The sequence below is a fragment of the Phaethon aethereus genome, assembly GCF_964289735.1.
Source record: "Phaethon aethereus genome assembly, chromosome: 3".
NCBI classification, from domain to species: domain Eukaryota; kingdom Metazoa; phylum Chordata; class Aves; order Phaethontiformes; family Phaethontidae; genus Phaethon; species Phaethon aethereus.
This window is the reverse complement of record NC_138576.1, coordinates 98,381,366-98,401,542: the sequence shown is the minus strand read 5'-3', so window position 1 is coordinate 98,401,542 and position 20,177 is coordinate 98,381,366. Positions and strand designations below refer to the sequence as shown.

The 20,177-nt window shown below is 54.2% G+C and overlaps 1 protein-coding gene across 1 annotated transcript; it reads right to left on the bottom strand.

Annotated features, from left to right (window-relative positions):
• Window positions 1-464: 464 nt before the first annotated feature.
• Window positions 465-13,342, bottom strand: FOSL2 (FOS like 2, AP-1 transcription factor subunit; the record flags this gene model as incomplete). The annotated part of the gene is made up of 4 exons (XM_081997723.1): window positions 12,414-13,342; window positions 6,223-6,477; window positions 2,480-2,587; window positions 465-974 (listed from the first exon to the last, which is right to left on the bottom strand). The coding sequence occupies exons 1-4, from the start codon at window positions 12,510-12,512 to the stop codon at window positions 465-467; spliced, it is 972 nt and encodes a 323-aa protein (XP_081853849.1). The 5' UTR covers window positions 12,513-13,342.
• Between the last annotated feature and the right edge of the window lie 6,835 nt (window positions 13,343-20,177).

Below are 20,177 nucleotides of genomic sequence, written 5' to 3'. Positions count from 1 at the left end.
ATGATAAGCGCAGAGAGAGAGAGAGAGAGAGAGAGGGGGAAAGACAGAAGTTGCAAGATCAACTAACCAGAATGATCTAAGCACAGAGCACAACCGATCAGATCAATTCACAAAGGAAAGGGATGACTAGCAACTGCCTGCAGCTCGCCTTCAGTCCTGGTCAGGAGTGCTCTTCAAGTCCACTACAGCCGTGAAGAGGTTTCCATAGGCAGTCCCTACAGAGGGGACATCACCCTCTCCAAACAGTCCCGGCGTGTCAGTCCCACCCTTGCCATTTCCTGCCTCCAGGGAGCTGGCGTTGGTCCTCATTCTCCTTCCTGGAGCTGCAGCCCTTCGCCATCCTTGTTCTTGCTGCCCTTGTGCTTGAACGATCCTGTGCCTGTCTCTAATCCCATGGAGGGGGGCTCCCCCCATGGTGCTGAGGGGGATGTAACACACTGGCAAAATGGGGGGCCACAGGGGGATTACAACGCCAGCAAGGTGGGAGAGTTCAAGGAATCCGAGGACTGGTCACCGCTGCTGCTGCTCCTCCGGTGAGCTTTGGAGCAGGACTCGGACGGGGAGAGAGGAGACTCCTGATCCAACACGTTGGGGTAGGTGAACACCAAGTTGGAGGAGCCAGGAGTGATGGCTGGTGTTGAGGTCACCACGATGGGAGTGTTGAGTGCTTCCTCCCCATAAAAACCTCCAGCAATGCTGATGGGCTTAATGACAGACCTCTGGGCTTTGTCAAGGACCAAAGAGGAAGATGGGATCTCTTCCTCCACAGGCTCCTGCTTCACCACCACTGCTCCGCTTGCTCCAGTCCGAACACTCTGGAGGCTGCTGGATGGTGGGCTCCGACGTTCCTCAGGGCTGATTTTGCACACAGGGCTGTGAGCTACCAGCATAAACTCCAGCTTCTCCTTCTCCTTCTGGAGCTCAGCGATCTCCTTTTGCAGCACTGACTTCTCCTCCTCCAGCACCTCCGTTTCCTGCAGACAAAAGGGGAATAAGTAAACATCAGAGGCTCTGGAACTGCTCCTCACCTGGAACGCGGCCATCAAGTCCAGTTCCCATCTGGCATGGGCAGATACACCCCAGACTCTTCATGAGCCAAGCAGGCACCAGGTCATTGCCAGCTGAGCATCTTGTGTTTCATGTGTCTGCCAGTAGGCCATTCCCAAACTTCACCAATCTACGGGTTATAAATAGTCTCTCTCATGAGCTTGCCTTAATTTTCTCATGGCCAGCTTCTACCACTCTGCCTTGGCCTGTGATGCCTTCTCCCTTGCTATCTGCCTGACAGACAGCTTAGCAGAGAGGACTCAGATCTCCTCCCATCGTTTTTTGTGTTAGGTAGGCCATATTCTTTTCACTTAGACAGAGGTAGCATACAGCGGTATCTAAACTGTTTCCATTTTCTTTCTGTTTGTCCATGTTCCAGATTAGGTCTCACATTTGCCTGACTCTTGCACAAAGGACTAACACTTTCATCTCCACTGGATCATCCCTTGATGCATCCTAGGATTAATATATTTACCTTTCCCATGGTCACATCACACCGATGGCTCATAGTCAATCTGTGAGCAATTAGTACCTTCCTGTGTGAGGAGCTCACCATTTCACAAAGAACTCACCCTCAGTCCTTCAGGATATGACCTCCCACTTTGCACTCCTCTCACTTCTATTACTTCAGTCATGACAATCCTTAAATTCTTCCTATAGGATGTCCTGCCCCCCCTACACTGAGAATACCTCCCAAATTTGAGTCAGCAGCACGTTTCACTGGTGTGCTTTCACTGCTGCTGCTGCGCTTGTTAATAAGACCATGGACTTATTAAGAACCAGGCTGGTTCTTGGGCAGGAGTGCTGGAGCCTTCCCTCCAGCCTCTTTCAACACAACCCATCCTTGCCTCCTCTTCAGCCAGTCCCTTAACTACCCCACGGTTCCTGTGCTCATCCCTACCTTCTGCAGCTTAACTAGTTATTTCCCCTGTGGCACCAGACCATACGACTCTGCGGTGCTTCCTTAGCGCAGGGAATCAGTTACCCCTGCCGAAGAAAGGTTAGCCTCAAGGATGGAGCTTTCATAGGTACCCATAACATCTGCCTCTTTTTCTACTGCTTTCAGATGATCCTACAGTCTTCAGTGCTTTTGTCCTTAAAGCCTGCCTTTGAGGCACACAGCATCTTTATTTCCACTTATGCAGGGAGACCAGAGGTAGGGAGACTCACGCTAGTTGGGAGGCTAGAAGGGAAGAGAGCTCCTAGGACATTTTGGGCAGTCAGCAAGAGGAATTTAGGCTCCTGAGCTCCAGACCCAAGCCCTCACCACCGTTGGATGTAGGAGTGACGCCACTGGGCAGCCTTGGAAGGGGAAGGCAGCGTGTGTTTTGTAGCATCTTCCTCGAACATGCTAGCGGAGGGAGAGCAATGCCCTTCCAGCTGGTCCAAAGGGCGGGCGACAAGGAAGGAGAAATGTATGCAGGGCACGTACCGCCTGGAGTTTCTCTGTTAGCTCTCGACGCCTGTTACGACACTTAGCAGCTGCCAGCTTGTTCCTCTCTCTCCGGATCCTTCGCTTCTCTTCTTCCTCGGGCGACAGCTGTGGGCAAGTGCCAAGAAAACCCACAATCAGATCTGAGCAAGGCATTCCTTTAAGTTTGTGAGGATTTAACCGCAACGCAAAGGAAAAAGGCCTGATCCAGCAGGATGCTGAGCACTCCCCCTCTTCACTGATGTCAGCAGAAGATGAAAGCGCACAGTATCTCTGCCTGCACCGGGTCTTAGGAGAAGGGTGAGGAGAAGACGGAGCGGGGAGCAGGGGGAAGATTGTGTAAGAGGACAGTGAATCTGCACCAAGGCCAAGCAGATAAAAGATGCTCTGATTGTTTCACAACTTGGGTGGTACATTAAGCAAAACCAGAGCACGATGTTGTAAGTGCCTCCTTCTTGAAGGAAAATATCTGCTGCTTCCCACACAAAAATAGTCGTCAGCTTGAAGGTCGGGGATGGGGTGGAGGGGGAGACAGGGAAATCAGCAGAGCTCCCATGAAGTCCGTGAAGCAACAATGATTTATACCACCCAAAAATCTGACCTCAGATTTTCGAGCACTCTGCGAGATAACACACTGTGCTTCTTGCATCAGCAGGCAAGGCTCCAGTGATATCAAGGGCTTCCTGAGGCCAGCCGACATCCTCGCTGATGTAAATCAGGAGCAATTCCATAGAAACCCATCGAGCGACACTCTTGCGAAACCAGAGGAAGTGAGCAGGAGCCCACAAGATCTGGTCAAGTCAGGCCTAGCTTCTGGGGTTTGAGACGAGGTTTTACAAATCCCAGCAGCGGCAGATAGGCTTGTACCGCTGCCCCGGCCGGGGAGCCGGCGCAGCCGCACGCAAAGGGGGCCAGCGTGGCCCGGCTCACCGCTGCCGCACGCGGCGCGAAGGGACCGCCGCGGGGGTTCACGGCACGCGCTTGGCCGTGCATCCTCCTCCGCTGCGGACCAGCCTCGTGCCCCGCGCGTGCTACAGGGGCTTTGGCCTGGTGGCTGCAAACGACAGCAAAACGAGGGCCCTGCAAAGCACGTCAGACCTGTCTCACATAGTGCCAGCGGGGAATGGAAAGACAAACCTTTCCATAAAAGCTTTCCATTTTAATGTCTTCGGGGGCTGTCAAAATCGCAAACGAGACATTCACCTTTTTATTATCTTTTCTTTTTAGTGTTTACTTTAACCTCATTCTGGTTTGTTTTGGGTTCGCTGTATTTCCTTAATTTCGATTTTCGCAGTTTCGGGGAGTTTACTTCAGCCTCTGGGCATTCCCCTCGCTCGGTTCTGCTTTTTTCCAGGATCCAGCCCATGCCTGCGATGTCACCTGCAGGCAGCGCGAGCCCCGGGTGCACACCGAGCGACTCCATCACTTCTAGGACTTCAGGATACAGGTTTTTGGGCCTGAAAGCTTTTCTACCAGCAGATCACCGCACTCCCTCTTGGGGTAGGGGGTACCTCCACCCCCCTGGGCTTTGGCATATTCCCCCCAGTAAGAAGCCCCCGCAGGCACCGCTCTCCCCGCTACAGCTCTGCCTGCTCCCTTTCCAGCCCATACGTGTGCGGGGTGAAAATGTGTTCGCACGCAAGCATCCGCGGTACGGCAGAGCGTTAAGCATGCACGCAGAGCCTGTGCTGACTTGGGGCCGCTGCGTACAGTTTTCAAGAGCCCTTTTGTACTTCAGACGCACAGACCTCACTGACATAGGCTGGGACTGAAATTTCTCCTCCCAGGGCCTTCAGTCATTTTTAAGTTACCTGCCTCAGAGGCCATGCTTTGCAAAAATCTCATCGATGGGGCTGAAGCCCCTAAGCTGTATGTGCTTAACGTTATACGGGGTTTAAAAAGGAATATTCTGTCAGTGGTTGCTGGATTTGTTTGAAAGCGGCTGGATTTGGCACCCTTCGTGCCCCTGCTGTACACGTTATCTGTAGCTCGTCCAAGCCCAATACGTGCATTCGCCGGCAGAAACGTTCGTCAAAACAGGCTCTTTTCGTGAAGCGTTACACAATGCTTTCCAAAAAGGCACTCGGATGCGGTGTTCAAAGCACCAACAGCGGAAACCTGAGCCAAAGAGCCACGGTGAAGCGGCCGGGTACTGCCTTAGCACGTGTCTAATCAAAAGGACTTGGCTTTGAATGACCCACAATGAACGGCTTGCAAACAAGCCACAGGCCAGGAATTGCTTGGCAGGCATCCTTCAGCAAATAACTCTGAACAACAAATAAAGTGGAGAATATGGTGATCTCTTCACGGCCAATTTGTGAACACAGAGGCAGCATTTCTCAAACAAATTAGTTGTTGCTAATTATTCCCCCAGTTCTCGTGAGAGCTTCCCTGGCTTTGGACATCAGCCCGCAGGGAACCGGGAGGTAGCTCCGGCAGGCGGAAAGGGCTGGCACGTACCCGAACCACTGCGGCTGCCCCATCCTTCCTCCCAAAAATGGGTCTTCAGTGCACCCATACCAGCTCCCTGCACAGAGGTGCAGTTCACTCTGGACAAGTGACTTTAACCCCTTCCCCGCCTCTTCGGTTTAAACCAGACAGCGATTCCTTATAAAATAATCAGACTGTGAATCAAAACAGATGACGTGGAAGTAAAAGTAGGGCTGGTGAGTCTTATTAGAAACAGACCTCATGCAATAGCCTGTGCTTGTGTACGGAGGGTGTGCAGCGTGTCTTGTTACACTGCTCTGCAGCGACCCACACAACTGCTCGGGGAGACCTAGATTATTCAGATTTCTTAAAATATTTTTATTTTTTTTATTTTTTATTTTTTAAAAATAAAATCAGCCTAGCACTGTGGATAGCTATTCACTAGACAGCCCTGGAGAAGGCTGTTTCTTACTGAGAAGAGATTCACAGGGCTGAAAGGATTTCTAGAAGATGAGACACCTGCATCTAAGTCCACTGCCCTACCCCACCCCAACACGGGATCCAGGGTCCTGGCTCGGTAATCCCATCAGGAGGCAGAGCACGAGGCAGCAGAGGCAAAAGCAATCCCTTCCTGCCCATGAAAATGCCACTGGGTTGGGAGCAGAAAAACCTCTGCTTCTGGGATCCCCACCTCACCGCTGTAAAGCGATCAAGCAATTGCGTATTTGTAGTGGGAAGGTGGATTTAGACCCCAGACATCCAGAAGGCTCTTGCTTCTGGAGTCAAGGTGCTCTAGGGAAGCTGTTCCTGCCTGCACGATGCTGGTTGGTACTGGTGGCATCACCCAGAAGCGAGACTGGAGCAGCACTAGCTGCCACAGAGCAGATATAAAACACCAGCTGATGTAATTTGGGTGTCAGTTTTGTAAAGGACCTATGTAAAAGCTCCCGTGCTTGCTCAGAGCTTTCCTTCTGCCTGGAGTGGTGAAGACACTCAAACTGAAACCCAAGGCTTGACTTCAGAGTTTCACCTGGTTTTGAAACCGAGCCGCAACGCAGCCCCGTGGTGCAAAGTGTTTGATGGAGATTGGGTAAGTCTCGCCGTACGAGGAGGAAGCAGCAGTAAAATCACCCTCTGGCTCACGCCATACGTCACCCTGAGAAACCCCAGCACCTGTACAGCACCAGGGACAGACCTCCGTGCTTCCCCGTGGGAGTCGGGAGATCCCGTGAGAGAGCAGGGAGGGAAGGGGGGGAAAATGTCTGTACGCCTGTTTCTGAGGCACCCCCAGCCACTCTCCCCGCCATGGTTACCTGCTCGTCCCTCCGTCTCCGTCCCACTGTGGTTCCGATGGTTTTGATCACACCAGGTCGCTGAAGGGCCGTGTGTCCGGCCACCGAAGACAGCGGGGGCAGCGGATGGCTGTAGGGGTGCGAGCGAGAGTAAGGGCTTGACATGGAGGTGATGACGGTGGGCTGAACCATCCACTGCAGGTCTTGGCTAGTTGTGATGGCGTTGATCGTAGGGATAAAAGCACTGCCTGATCCTGGCATATCTACTCGAAATTTCTGGGAGGGGGAGGGGGGGGAGAGAGAGAGAGAGAGAGAGAGAAGAGAAGAAACCGTCAATGAAAGCAGAACATAAGTGGTTACTCAGAAACCAGCTAGGCCCTCAGAAGCAGCACCAGTGAGGATCAAAGCAGCACCCGAAGCGAAGCCACCAGCTGCCGGCGCCTCTGCAGCATCCCGGGCTGCCCCCGCCCGCCGCGGCAGGCGCTGGGCTCAGGCACTTCCCCCCCGGAGCAGTCCTGCCCTCTCCCAGCCCCCTTCCTCATGCCCCCCACAGCTCCCCAGCATCCCCTACGCCAGCCTCCCACCCCGGGCAGCGTGCCCACCGCCGCTGCCTCCTGCCTGCGCCCACCGCTCCTTCCGGGCTGGCGCAAAAGGGGAATTAAGGAGTTTCTAGAAAAACACTTCTCTGCCAGTCCAAAGAAAAGGAAGAGAAACTTCAGTTCTGAAATGCCATTACCAAGCAGAGCAAAGCCTCCTTCTACCAAAGGATTCCCCTGAAATTTGGGCTCGGTCCACGTAGGGTTTGGTACGGCAAGAACAGCAGCTTGCTTCTCGTTCAGTGGTTCTGCGCTCGCCACGCACAGAGGGCGAGCAGCCCAGCCCCGGGATGGTTACGTGCGAGGATATGTATTTTAATAGCAGCCTATAAAATAGGTCTTAGGATTCAGATCGGACAAGTTCCCTGCAGCTCTCTGCACTGTCTAGACAAAACACGGCAGCAGTAAAACCAAGGCAGCAGGTAATGATCTCCTCCAAAATACATGTACACCTTGTTTCAGACAGAGGTAAATCCATCTGGATAATATGCTGGCACTAAACTGCAAGGAAAACAATCGCTTGTCCCCGGAGGGGGAAGCAGGGGAGAAAGAATGCTTTTGTCTGTGCAGACCTCCTTCAGGAGGCTCTCAATGGTTAGACTCAGTTTCACAGACAGACGTGCCTTGCTCCAGCAATCACTGCCCAAGGGACAGGGCTCGTAGGACCAGCAGCCATCACTACCACCGATCTGTAAACCATGAAACGATCCCATGAAAAATGTGTGTTCTTGGGTCAACAAACCAGCTTCCCAGAGAAGGGAGAGCCCTTGCATCAGCCTGACCTCAGCTCAGGTAAGCGTCCCAGATAAGGGACAGCACTTCAACACAGATTTCCTTTTCAGGGTGTGCCTAGTCAAGCACCTTAAGTGCTTTGTTAAACCAAGGCTACTGCAAATAGTATTTCACATTCTGATAGCTACAGCGTTTTGGGCCAGTATTAGCCATTAGAAGTCCAGCTGCCAACGCCTGGAGACCAGAAGACCCAGGATACCGACAAATGCTGACTTACAGCTTTGAACAGCTCAAAATCTAGCAAGAAAGGACAAGATAAGGACAGAGTGAATCAAGTTAAGCAGGCAGGGGAATTACACAGACAGGATGACACTGGCAGCAAGACCTTGGCAAAAGCCCTGCCAGAACCTCAGAGATTCACCTGGAGCTCGAGTCCAACACAGCCTCAGCATACCCCGCATTTCAGGGTGCCTGCCATCTTTGTGACCTGCCCACATTAACAACAGGTGCCCAGAGCTGCAAATTGTCAGCACTAGAGAGGAATTTACGGGTACAAATCCCCTTCTTTGCTCTGCGCAGTGTAGGCTGTGACCACTCGGCACAGGAGGGGATGCCTCGGTGCCTCCACAACCATAACACAAAGGGCCCTTAACCTCGCAGAAGGGAGGAAGCACGAGACTAGTTAAACCACAGGTGCTCAAGTCAAGGGACCCAAGTTCTGCTTCCAGCTCCACAAATGGCTTCTGCCGTGACCTTTACCTACCTGTGCCACTATCCCTCCCGTACCCAAAAAGCAGAGAAGAAAGAGTCCCCTCTTCTTTGAGGGACACTAGAAAGCTATGGCTGCAAAACCTGCAGAGATCTGGTGCTTTGCTATGCAAAGGCACCGTTCGCATTCCAGAGGAAACGACCTTTGCGGCGGTGCCATATTACTGCAGCCTCCCACACCCAACCACCCGCCAGAGGTTGGGAGAGTCAGAGCCACCACCAAATCCGCCTCATAAGGTGCAAGGGTCTGACACAAAGATCCTGCTCCGAGTTATTGATGGAGTGACGACTCCACTTGCAGTCGCTCTTGTATTTAGCCCAGGACCCTCCTCTAACACTAGTGCAGGTCTCCTGGACAGCAAAGGGGAGCTGCTCAGTTCAGCCACGTCCCTCGGCAGCTCCATGGTGCTTGCTTGCAGACCCAGGAAAGAGACCGGTTGGACTGCAGTCCCTGTCTGTGCCGTGCTCCGTCTCTGTCACCAGCTTCCTTTCCAATCCCTTGAAATATCTTTAAAAATTCCCCCAAACCTGTGTTCTGTATTTTCCAAAGGCAGTATTTTTCCCAGATAACTAATTAAGGGACACGCTGCTGTGGCAGACTTCAGGTACAGAGTGCTTAGGCTGGTGCTGAGTTTTTACAGGCATCACTTCATGACTGGCCAGGTTTTCCCCACGTATCTTGCTTTCCTTGCTAGGACACTGCACTGGATCAGCTTTGCCGTGCCAACACACCGCTGGCTCCCCGCGCTCTGCTCGGTGGCAGTCAGCTCCCTGGGACACTGCTGGTTGCAGTGGCAGGCCCCGAATTCCCTGCCACCTCCCCTTGCACAGCCCCTTCGGGCACCAGCCTCCTCCCTTTGGAGCTCCAAACCTTTCCCCAAACTGCAGCCCCAGCTTTGCTCTCCGCATCCCTCCCTCTCCCCAGCAAGCTTTGATCCCCCTGCCAGCCTGGCAGCACTGCCTGGCCTCACCCACCTCCGTTTCTCCTCTCTCCAGGCCCCCTCCTGCCATTTCCTCACCCAGGAGACCCGCAGCTCTCCTCTCCTGACCCGGGAGAGGCTCCTGGAGGCAACACTCCATTCTCCTTATCTACGAGGAATTTGCAGCGCTACAGAAAAGATGTGGCGATAGCCAGACTGCAGGGCTGCACAGGCAGCACGCGCTCAACCACGAAGCCACCACTCTCCTCCTGACCCAAGCAACACACACACGAAGGTATCATTAAAAAAAAAAAAAAAAAAAAAGCAATAACTAAACAACAAACAGAAAGAGTCCTATTATTAAGAGTGCCAAGAACTGAGGTCAGTCTCTGCTCAGCCTTAAAAATATGGGGTGGGATAGGAGGCTCCCCCGATCCATAGTTGAGGGAGCCTCCAGCGAGTCCTGCCACGCGCAGGGACAGGCTACATTAGCAGGTCACAACCTAGAAGCACGGGAACATTTCAGGCTTTGGCTCCATGGTCCCCTTCTCCATCTCAATGAGGACTTTCTATGCCGTCCCCCGCTGCGTCTCCGCTCCCCTCTGGGCCTTCACTTCCATCTATAACTGCAAGCACTGAGTAGCGCCAGAAACTGGTCTAGGAACGGGTACAATGGCCATGGAAGAAACAAATAAATCCAACAAAACCACCAAAAAAACACCCAGAGAATTTTTAACAACTACTCAGTTATCAAATACAGAGTGCATAGGATATAGTCTAGGATAAATACAAGGCCCCTGATGGCTCTCCCATGTTGAGCACCTCCTCAAAGGAAAACTGGACAGAGCGCTGGGCTATTTGAGAAGAAAGTTGACCGGTCCGAAAGAGTACTGAGACTCTTCCCATTAAAGTCTATGTTTACCACATGGCAAGTCAGTGATTAGGAAAATAGCATGACATGCAACTTAAAAGAAAAATATTCCACTGCTGCGTTGTATGGGAAAAATAATTAAAAAGCATCAAAGTTTTGGCTCAGAGACACAGTTTCCACTTAAACATGTGACTGATGCATCTTTTCTTGCTTTGGGAATTAAAAAAAAAAAGCACACTAAAGAAAAGATTTCTACAATGCATATTTTCTGTACCGATAAAACTCTGCAGATCTCCGTAGCCCAGAATCAGCAGAGCAGCCCGACTGCCAGGGTAAAGGCAAGGCTTACATTTGATCCTAATCTACAACATCTGTAAGGATCAAGGGGAAAGACGAAGCGCAAGACCTTGAGAAATCCCCCGTATTCTTAAAGAAAACATTTATCTTCTCTCTAAGCCGGCATCCAACTCAAAGCCCCGTTTCAGATAGTAACCCTAGAAACTGGGCCCCGGCCCCCGTCTCCAATGCCACGCGCGCCAGCTGCCCGGGGAAGACGCGCAGCCCCGGAAAGAAAAAAAAGGGGAAAAACCCCGTTATTGGTCGGACCTCGACAGCTCAAATATTAAGCGGCGCCGGAGTTTCACGACCTCCTGCAGCAAGTGCTGGAATCCAGGGCAGCTGCTGAATCAGAGGAGGGAAGAGAGAGCGAAGGGGTTTGCAGCTTGCCGGGCGTTTCCAGCTTTTCAGCTGCCTTTCCCGCTCCCTCACCTTGTCCCGGCATTTACTGTAAAACAGGGAATAAGCCGGAGCCGAGGCACAAACCCTGGACACCTCGGTCCGCAGCCCGCAGAGGGCACCAGCGAGATGCGCTTGGAGCAGGCGGGGAGCGGCGGCGAGTCATTTCTGGTAAAACTTCTTTAATGTGAGGAATGTCACGGGCTGGTACGGTTGGCAAAGTTTGAGACTGGACTTTTTTTTTTTTTTTTCCCAAATGATCCTATGATTTCTCGATACCAAGACAGTAACATGCTCACGCTGCCAGTTCGCTCACAGAAGCCGCATAAGAGATAATAAAGGGGCGGGGGGGGGGGGAAAGACCAACTTTGAAAAAACAAAAAAAAAAAGTGAGGCTGGGCCAGCTGATGTAAACAAGTTATGAAATAACCCAGGTTTGTATAACTGGCCTGATTGTGTAATGCCTTCCCCAGAAGTGGCGGATTTAGTCGATGTAGGCATATAAGCCATTTCGATATGTTTTCTTAGGAAAATGAAAAGGAAAAAAAAAAAAAGACCAAGCCGAAACCCAAATCTCAAACCACCCGACTAGACTTTTAGGTCCGTGGATTCACGCCGCTTCCAGAAGAGATCTCCCCCATGCCTCCCTTCCTGCCAGCGCGGGCAGCCGGGCCGGGGAGCGCTCCGAGGGCTCCCCCGGAAAAACCCGCTCGGGAAAAAGCCACTGGTTCCCGGAAAAGCCACGGAGCAGCCGGGCAGCGGGCGGAGCGGCATAGGGCGGCACGCCGCCGGCCTTGGTGGGAGGGAGGGTGTCTCGGTGGTGGGAGAGGCAAAAATAATGTCACCGCCACGGAGCCAAAGTTTGGCGGGGAGTGGGAGGGGAGAAGCGGGGAGACCACTCGAGACGCTTGGAAAAGCCGCAGTTCCAGCCATCCCCTGCGTGTTTTACGGCGGCTCCTGCAGCCACCCTCAAAAGTCACTCAGGCGGCACCTCCCAAAGCGCCGGGGGCGAGCCCGAGCTGCGGGGAGCCAACCCGGGACCCCGCGGCGAACGGAGGGACGAGAACAAAAGCGGGAGGGAGGGCGAGTCAGACGCGCCCGTGTGTGTGCGGCCCCGGCCCCGGGAGAGGAGGTGCCCGCGGACGAGCCCTGGGATTTTCCGAGCTGGCTCCGGCCCGGCCGCTCCGGCACCACGCGGGGTCTGCCCCACCGACACCCGTGGGCTCCGCTCTGCCTTCGGGCCGGGGCGGCGGCGGTGGCCCGCCGGGTGCTTCCTCGCCGTACGCCCCCCCCGCTCAGAGCAGGCCGCTACCTCCCCACGACACCCCCGGCGCCGGGTGGGCAACCCCCGGCCTCGAGCGGAAGGGTCGCGGCACTCGCTCCGGAGCGGACGAGGGAGGGGGGGAGGGAGGGAAGGAAGGAAGGAGCGCGGCCGTGCCCCGCCGGGACGGCGGCTGCGGGCAGCCCGCGCCCCCGCGGACGGCGCCTCTCCGCCGGGCGTGGCAGTGAACTCCCGTGCCGGGAGCGCTCGCAGCAGCCCCACGGAGGGACTCGGGGGTGGGGGAAGACAAGGGCAGCGCCCGGCCCTACCTGCTGGGCTGCGCCGCTGGAGTAGGTCTCGGGATGTCCCGGGGAGCCGCTGCTGCCTCTGGAGGAGGTGTCGAAGTTCCCGGGGTAGTCCTGGTACATGGTCCGAGGCCGGGCCGGGGGAGCCGCGTCCCCGCCTTCCCGCACCGACACCCGCCGCTCCCTCGCCGTCTCCCCGCCCCCTTCTCCCTCCCGAGCTCTTCTCGGCTCTCGCCTTTCGCCTCCCAACGCTCGCCACGGATAAACAAAAAAGGGTAAAAAAAAAAAACAAAAAAAACAAAAAAAACCAACCACAAACCCAAAACAAAAAGGCTTTGGAGGGGGGAAGAAAAGGCGGGGGAAAGAGGGGGGAAAAAAAATAAAGAGAGAAAAAAAGAAAAATAAAATTAATAAAAAAAGAGGCTCAGGCGGCAGCGAAGCGCCGACGGGACGGGAGGGCTCGGCGGGAGCGGAGCCGTGCGCGCAGGCAGGCGCAGGCAGTTTGCGGGCAGCGCGCGTCGCCGACGTCCTCTCCCCGCGCTGCCCGGCGAGACTCAGCCCGCCGGCGGAACGGCCCCGGCCCCGGGGGCTGCAGGCGGAGCGGTTCTCCCCCGCCTACCCCCCCCACCCCCCCGCGCCCCACACCCCCCACACACGCACCCCACCGGCCGCCCCTTTTCCCGGCGCGGGGTGACTCAACCGGGTCTTACGCCCCGCGGTTCACCCGGTAAAGCGAACCCGGGAGCTCCGCTCACCCACGGTGACTCAGAGCAATGGCATCGCCCCGGTCCCACTCGCTTATTATCCACCCGCACCATGTGCACTCGCAACACGTCAAACCCACGGCGCACCGGCCCCACCTTGCCAACGCGGAGCCTCCCACCTGCCGCCGTCGCGGGGGGGGGGGGGGGGGGCCGGGAGGGGGAGGAGGGGATCGCGCCCGCCCACGCCGCGCCCCCCCCTCCCCCCCCGCGCCGCTTCTCCCGCCCCGCCCGGACCCGCGCGGCGCGCGGGTCCGGGCGGGGCGGGAGAAGCGGCGCGGGGGGGGAGGGGGGGGCGGTGTCGACTTCCCGTCAGGCCCCGCCTCCCCCCGCCCCACTTGGTGCCGTCCGTTGTCGCACGTTGCCAAAAATGGTCATTTGCGTCGCACGACGCCAGCGCGGGTTTCCTTGCCGCGGGTGACGCGCTGCGAGAGGGATTCCCTGGCTCCGACCGCCGGGATTTAAAGGGGCAGGCACACCGGTGTGTTGGTGTGGGGCTGGTTTTTTGGGAAGGGGCGGGGGGGGAGAGAGAGAGGGAAGAGGGCGCAAATCTCGCCCCACGGTGCTTGGCCCGTTTCTTCTCAGCAATCAATAAAGCGAGTGTTAGACTCGGGTGGTTGTTATAGCAGTGTTAAACTGCATCTATTTTTATTATTTGTATTTATGTTTATCTGTTTTTCTTTAATTTTATTTACGTTTGGTTTTATTTCTTTCTATTTCTTTCTATTTATTTATTATTTTGTCTATTTTATTTCCTTATTTCTATTGTTATTTTTCTTTTAGATTTATTTTTAATTTTTATTATTTTATTTCTTTATTTTTCTCATTCTTATTTTTATTCTCTTATTTTTCTTTTATATTTCTTTTTTATTATTTTTTAATTTTATTATTTTCAATTTTTATCTATTATATTTGTTTTCATTCATATTTTTATTTTTATTTTACATTTTTCCTTATTTTTCCTTTTTTTTTCTCATTATTTTATCTTTACACTTGGTTTTTAAGTTTTCCAGCTGGCTGCAGAGCCACTCCAGGCCTCCAAACCAGAGTATGTGACGGGCAGGACAGGTAACAGCCCCCCACAGGTGTCCGTGGCATTACCCAGTCACTGGCTGGCACAGGCTGGAGGGTGGCAGAAGCCGACAGAGCAGAGCCATCCGCACGGAGAATGCGGGCTCTTGGGTGACTGGCAGCAAACACAGCAATGCTGCTGGTTTACAGATTGTTAAAATGTTGGTCTTCTTAAACGCAAAACGTTTCGTTTTCACCCTCCCTGGAGGATTCACCCAGCCCTCAGCATGTCCTCTTTGCTGAAAGGGAGGGAGAAGTCCTCGAAGTTCAAGCTGCAGAATCCCATTTAAGCTGTCTCATGGGCAAAGCATTTTCCCACAGGAGCTCATCTGAGAGTAATGGGCTTTCCTCCGCCCGGCCTGTCCTCCTCGGGAAGGGAGAGGCAGCACCCATCTCGATCCCAGAGCCTTCGGGGAACCCTGAGAAGCAGCAGCAGCCCCTGGGTGATAAGTCTTCAGCACCTGATTGTTTTTTTTTTTTTAGCACCGAGCCAGACATTTGGGACTGAGACTCCTGCCGATGCGGTTTGGTTTTTAAGCACCTTCTTTTTCCAGGCGACTGCAATTCTCCATCCCAGTTAGGCGCAGCAGCTGCCTTTGGGGGAGGAAGGGACAGGGCTGTAAAACGCACGCCGTGCTTCCCGCTCGCGCTGCACTGGGAGCGAGGGGCTGGGGAGGGGGAGAGGCACTTCGGGCGGCATGGCGAGGCTGTGACGTGCTTTTCCCCTCGGGTTGCACGTCGGGCAGATGACCTGCACGTGCTGGAAAGGGAGTCAGTTCAAGATGCGAGAGGAAGCGGGTGGCAGCTTGTCAAGAGATAGAGACAGGGAAAAACACGCGTTGTAATAAAAAAGCTTAATGAAGCGGGGTGGGTTTTGGCTGGTCACCTCCCTTGGCTCTGCCTCCAGCTCTCCTCAGGCTGCTGCTGGACCCGGGGCTTTAGCAGGCATCGGGAACCACTGCTGTCGCCTGGGGTCACCAGCCCTGCCTTCGGTCATGTTTTAAATCAGGCTGGTGGGCTTGTAGAAACGACGCTACTGTGCGGTGAGGAACGCGCAAGTATTTGGTCCAGGGAGAGAGAGACGGGCAGGAACCGGGGGGAGGAGAGGGGGGTGCTGGAGCATTGGTGTTGAGGCAGTTTGCAAGAGGAAGAGAGAAGGGGTTTCTCGTCCCGTCCATCTTCCATCCCCCCTCCCCCCTCGAATTGTTTCTGTAATTTTTCTTCAGCAGATCATTAAACCTAAAATACCTGCTCCCCTCATGTTTCTGCTCAAGTACAAACATTCTGAGCATTGCTTTCAAACATTATTCCAACATGATTTTGGCACATCTCTACCCCATCCTGCCGAATTTGCATGAGACCTAGTCTGGGAAGAGCTCCTTTGAAATGACACTCAAGTGTTGTTTTAATATTCGGCTTGCAGTTAATGTGGATGCAATTAGTTGACACTTGTAAATCCTCAAGTTGAAAAGCCCTGTAAGAAGTGTAGGAAGCCGAAAGCGCACCTGAGGCCAAAGCCTCAGCTACTGCCAGGCACTGAACTTCTTCCACGGCTGGACCGGCACCACCTTGCCCTCTGCCAACGCCTGACCCGCGGCCCCTGGATGCGACACTGAAGTTTTACCATATATTCACGTTGACTTCACTAGAGTTTCTTCTGGCCTGGGAGCACAAACCTCCTCTGGCTGAGACAAGCTCACACGTACAGAAGTGATCCGTATGTCCCGTGAGGAGGAAGTAACCAGCCCCGTGGAGCCTCCTCATTCCGTATCAGCCCTTCGTAATACTTTCTTATTATTTTGGATCAAAGTAACTCAGACTAGCCTGGCTTATGGTGCCCCAGACATATGCATTTTTAATCTGCATCCAGACCAAGCTTCATTGTGCAATAAGCTCCCTGCTTCCAAAAAAGCAAGAGATAACATGTACGTCTGCCTAGTCCATTCTTGCCTGAACCATAGACAAATTAAGACCAGCCCAGGTTCCAGGGCAGGAGAGGAGCATTGTAAGGCAAATGAGACTTTGGCTCCTCGTGCTTCTGGATTTCGGGAGCAATTAGGAGACTGAAACCCAGACCTGGGAATGCTTTTCGCCCTGTTTTTACAGGAGCGGAGGATAAGGGCACTCAGCAGCATTTGGCCCTCGGCATGCGCATGGCAGAGCCTGCAGTTAGGACCTCCTTCTCCAGCCTCGCTGTGCCACCTGCCTAAGGGCAAAATCATTGATTTGGGGTTGAGTGGGAAAATTGCGACCACGTTCCTCTTTCTCCTCACCCTTTGTTTTTACAACCATTTAGATACCTCCTGTGAAGAAGCCGGCAGTCATCACTTCACCTTAAACATGCACTGCCGTCGGTGAGGGACAGCCGAGCCGTGCTATGGCTGTCCCCTCTGTGGGGCTGGGGGGTAGCTCCGGGGGTGGTGGGACAGCCTGGGAAAGGGCACATGCCTCTTCTCCCCACGTGATTCCTCCTCTCCCGGTTTAAAACTCACTCCCAAATCCCCCGGATTGGTGCTACCTCAGTCACGGTTCATTAAAAAGGACTTCTATTATAGAAGCGACGACTCTATTGCTGCCCGAGACCTTTTCCTCGAGATCTCTGAAGAAGCAGTGTACTCATTTCCAGGGCTCTCCAGCCCTTCCTGACAACTGTACTTTCATCTGTGTGCAAAGTCTGCTTTCATATTGTCTCCCTAAGTGCTAAGAGCAAGTGTTTTGATGTTAACTTCTGGGAACGAGCTCTTAAGCTACCACCTCACACTTAATTACAGTTATTTATTAAGTACTCTGGCATATCCAAGGAAGAACGGAGGTTTTCTGCTTCAAAGGCTTTCTGGATGTCGTTCGGCAAACACCTTTCGCCAAGCAAAGTGCTTTTCCTACCCACATACCGTCAGACCACGGAGCCCCCTCCCCTGCCGATAACCTGGTTGCTTTCAGAAGGAGGCACGGCAGCGGCAGGGCCCCACTCCAGCAGCACGCCGTATCTTTAGGGCAGGGTGTCACTCCCCTCAGTTGATCTCAGGTGACTGCCGTGAGGCCGTCCCTGTGCTCAAGTGTGCAGCCAGCTCTGCCCCGTGTTCCTGGAGGGGCGAGCTCTGCCATAAGTCCTGTTCAGGGTAATGACACCAAATCCTTGCCACAGCCCGGTGGTGAGGTGACATGGTTTAACTCTTTCCCAATCCTGATGCCAATAAAAGGCCAGGATTGGGCTTTTATTGCCCGATGCTGTCATGCTCTTCCCTCTTTTGAAACGGGGTTGGGTGATGCTGAGGGCCTGGGATGTGGGCAGCGCAGCAGCAGGGTGGTCCTGCGGCAGCATTGGCACCAAACCCCGCCGGCACGGCTCCATCAGGCTCGCGGCACAGCCGTGGTGCGGTGCCGTAGCCAGCGGTCCTGCTGGCTCCGTGCAGGGTCGGCTCCGCAGAGATCCCAGACGCCAACAAAGCCAAATGCCACTTCAAAGCAGAGGCAGCTTCAGCCCTCTTAAAATGCTCCAGAGCAAAGATCATCCCAACCCACTGAGCAGCAGGTGCAAGAAGTGGATCGGGACCAAGGGCTTATTAAAAGTGACCACGACGCACATTTTATGGCATTTTGCTGGTGTAGGGAAGTAGAAAACAGCTTGAGGAGATACCAGCCTTGGGACGAGCACGCTCCCTCCTAGCCCCAGAGTACGTGGGGTGTGAGAGACGGGGCTAGAGATCCCACGAGTCGAGCTCTAGACACCTCTTGGCACGAGATGAACAGTCTTATCTCAGTACCTGTGTGTGTTTGCCCAGCTCCAAACCTGTCTCAGCAACATGAGAGCCTGCCTTGCCCCGCTCCTGCCTCTTGGAGAGACACCAGCTCCAGTCCCAGCAGCCAAAGGGCCCACCGAGGCTCACCCACAGCCCGGCCCAGGGGCTTCCCCGCCAGAGCCCGGGCAGCGCCGCCAGGGCCGCCCCGGCAGCCGCTGCCACAGGAGGCGTTTCGGGGATGGGAGCCCTGCCCTGCGGAGTTTAGGCCCGGCTCTTTCCTCATTGCCCAGTCCAGCAAGGGACTTGAATATTTTCTTGCTGTATTTCGTGAGCGGGGCCTCAACAAACACATTTTCTTGTGTCAGAGCAGTGGAAAGGACCAAAAAACTACCTCAGGAGCAGTAAAACCCACCCCGGTCAACACCCCTACAGCTCAGCTGAGCAGAGGCCGAGGCCAGCATCTTGCCTGAAGTGCCCGCGCTCGGGCGCAGCCAGGACCAGGCCCGCGGCCGTGCTGCTAAGGTGCCACCACAGCCTGGGCTGGCAGGAGGGGGAGCGGCCCGTATCCTGGTACCGCGGAGTTTCGGACGTTATTCTCTGAAGCACTCAGCGCCGGCCAAGTGGATCACCCAGCCGAGCTTATCAGGCAGCTCATTGTTCCTGCCTGAGTGATTCAGGCCCTCCAAAGTACTCCCTGGCAACACAGCAGTGAGGAGGAGGAGGAGGAGGAGGAGGAGGAGGGAGGCGTGCGAGGTGCACAGATAGCCCTCCTGATAGCGGGAGGCAGATAAACACGGGCGAGTTAATGGCTGAGCTCAGATCTAGTTGAGGCAGTTTGACCTTTCTTGCTGGTGAGCCTCCCTTCAGCTGACATGAGAGAGTTTGACACAAGCACTCGGGGGAATGTGTGGCCAATAAGTGAGACTTACTTTCTCCAGCAAGAAATATTGATTAGCGCAGCGCCTGCCGACGCGGCTTGAGGTGGCGGTGGGATTTCAGCGCCGCTCACTCGGGGAGCGAGCAGAAGAGACAGCTGAGACGCAGAGGTAAAATAATTTGTTGACTGAACCTGTGAAGTGTCCTTTCTGTCTCCTACCGTAACGACCTGTGCGCTGCCGAAAGCCTTGCAGGGAGGGAGGCGGGGGGAGAGGCTTCGCAGGCTGGGCCACAGCACTGGGAGCCGGCTCCTGTCCCTGACGTGGCCTGGCTCGTCTCCATCCAGGTGGGCGTCTCTTCCCGTCTTCCTGCGCCGCTTTGTCCTTTGGCACCCCTGGTAAAGAAACAACTGTTAGGAGCACTGATGCTGTCTGAGAATTTGGGCAATTAGGAGAAAAAAAAATGGACCAAGGATCCATCTGAGCACCTGAGAGAGGATTTTTCCTTTCTCGCCATCCAGGACGGGCTCTGCCTCAGTGATCCAGCTGTAACGGGTGGCACAGGACTATGCCAGCATACGAAACCAAACCCGGACCTGTGCAGACTCACTCTGGGTGGCGGCATTCCCACCGGGCTGAGGTCCCCATCCCCTGCGGACCCGCAGGGGCAAGTCTCGGTGAGCCTGGCGATTCCCTGCCGGCTGCAGCGTTATAAGCCATTGTGTAGCATGGAGTGGCCGGGACTCAGCTTCTTGCTGCCCCAGACCTCTTGTTGGTGGCACCATGAAGCTGAAACATTGCTCGTGCTGCAAAGAGTGGCTGCCCGGAGTCTATAACCAAGGCCATTTGTTTCATAGGAGCACATTTTGAAAATCTTGCTCCTAGCCTTTTGCGCTTACGGAGAGCTGATCCACGCATAACGCAGTTCTGTGCTCTTTGCCCAAGCTTATGGAAAGCCCAAAAGAGTCACAGCAGGAAAATGTGAACTACCCTAATTTGTTTTAGTTCTGTATTTATCCTGATGACACTTAAGTACCAGCAATACCAGCCAAATGCTCTGGGACCTGAGGTGGAGACTGCTATTATGCAGTATTTCTTAAATGCCCCAGTCCAAATGCCTCCCATAATAAACTTCTGGTTTGCTAAGGAATATAGAATGGGGTTTTTGAAAGCAGCAGGATGACCTAGAAGCTCAGGTTACACATAATCTATATGCAAAGGCACTTCAAGTTCTTTTAAAGCAATACATGAGATTACGCTGACACCAACATGGAGTCCAGATAAAGGTACCAAGTGTTTATAATGCTGGGAAAGCTTTTGGAGTGTTACAAGGATGCTCTC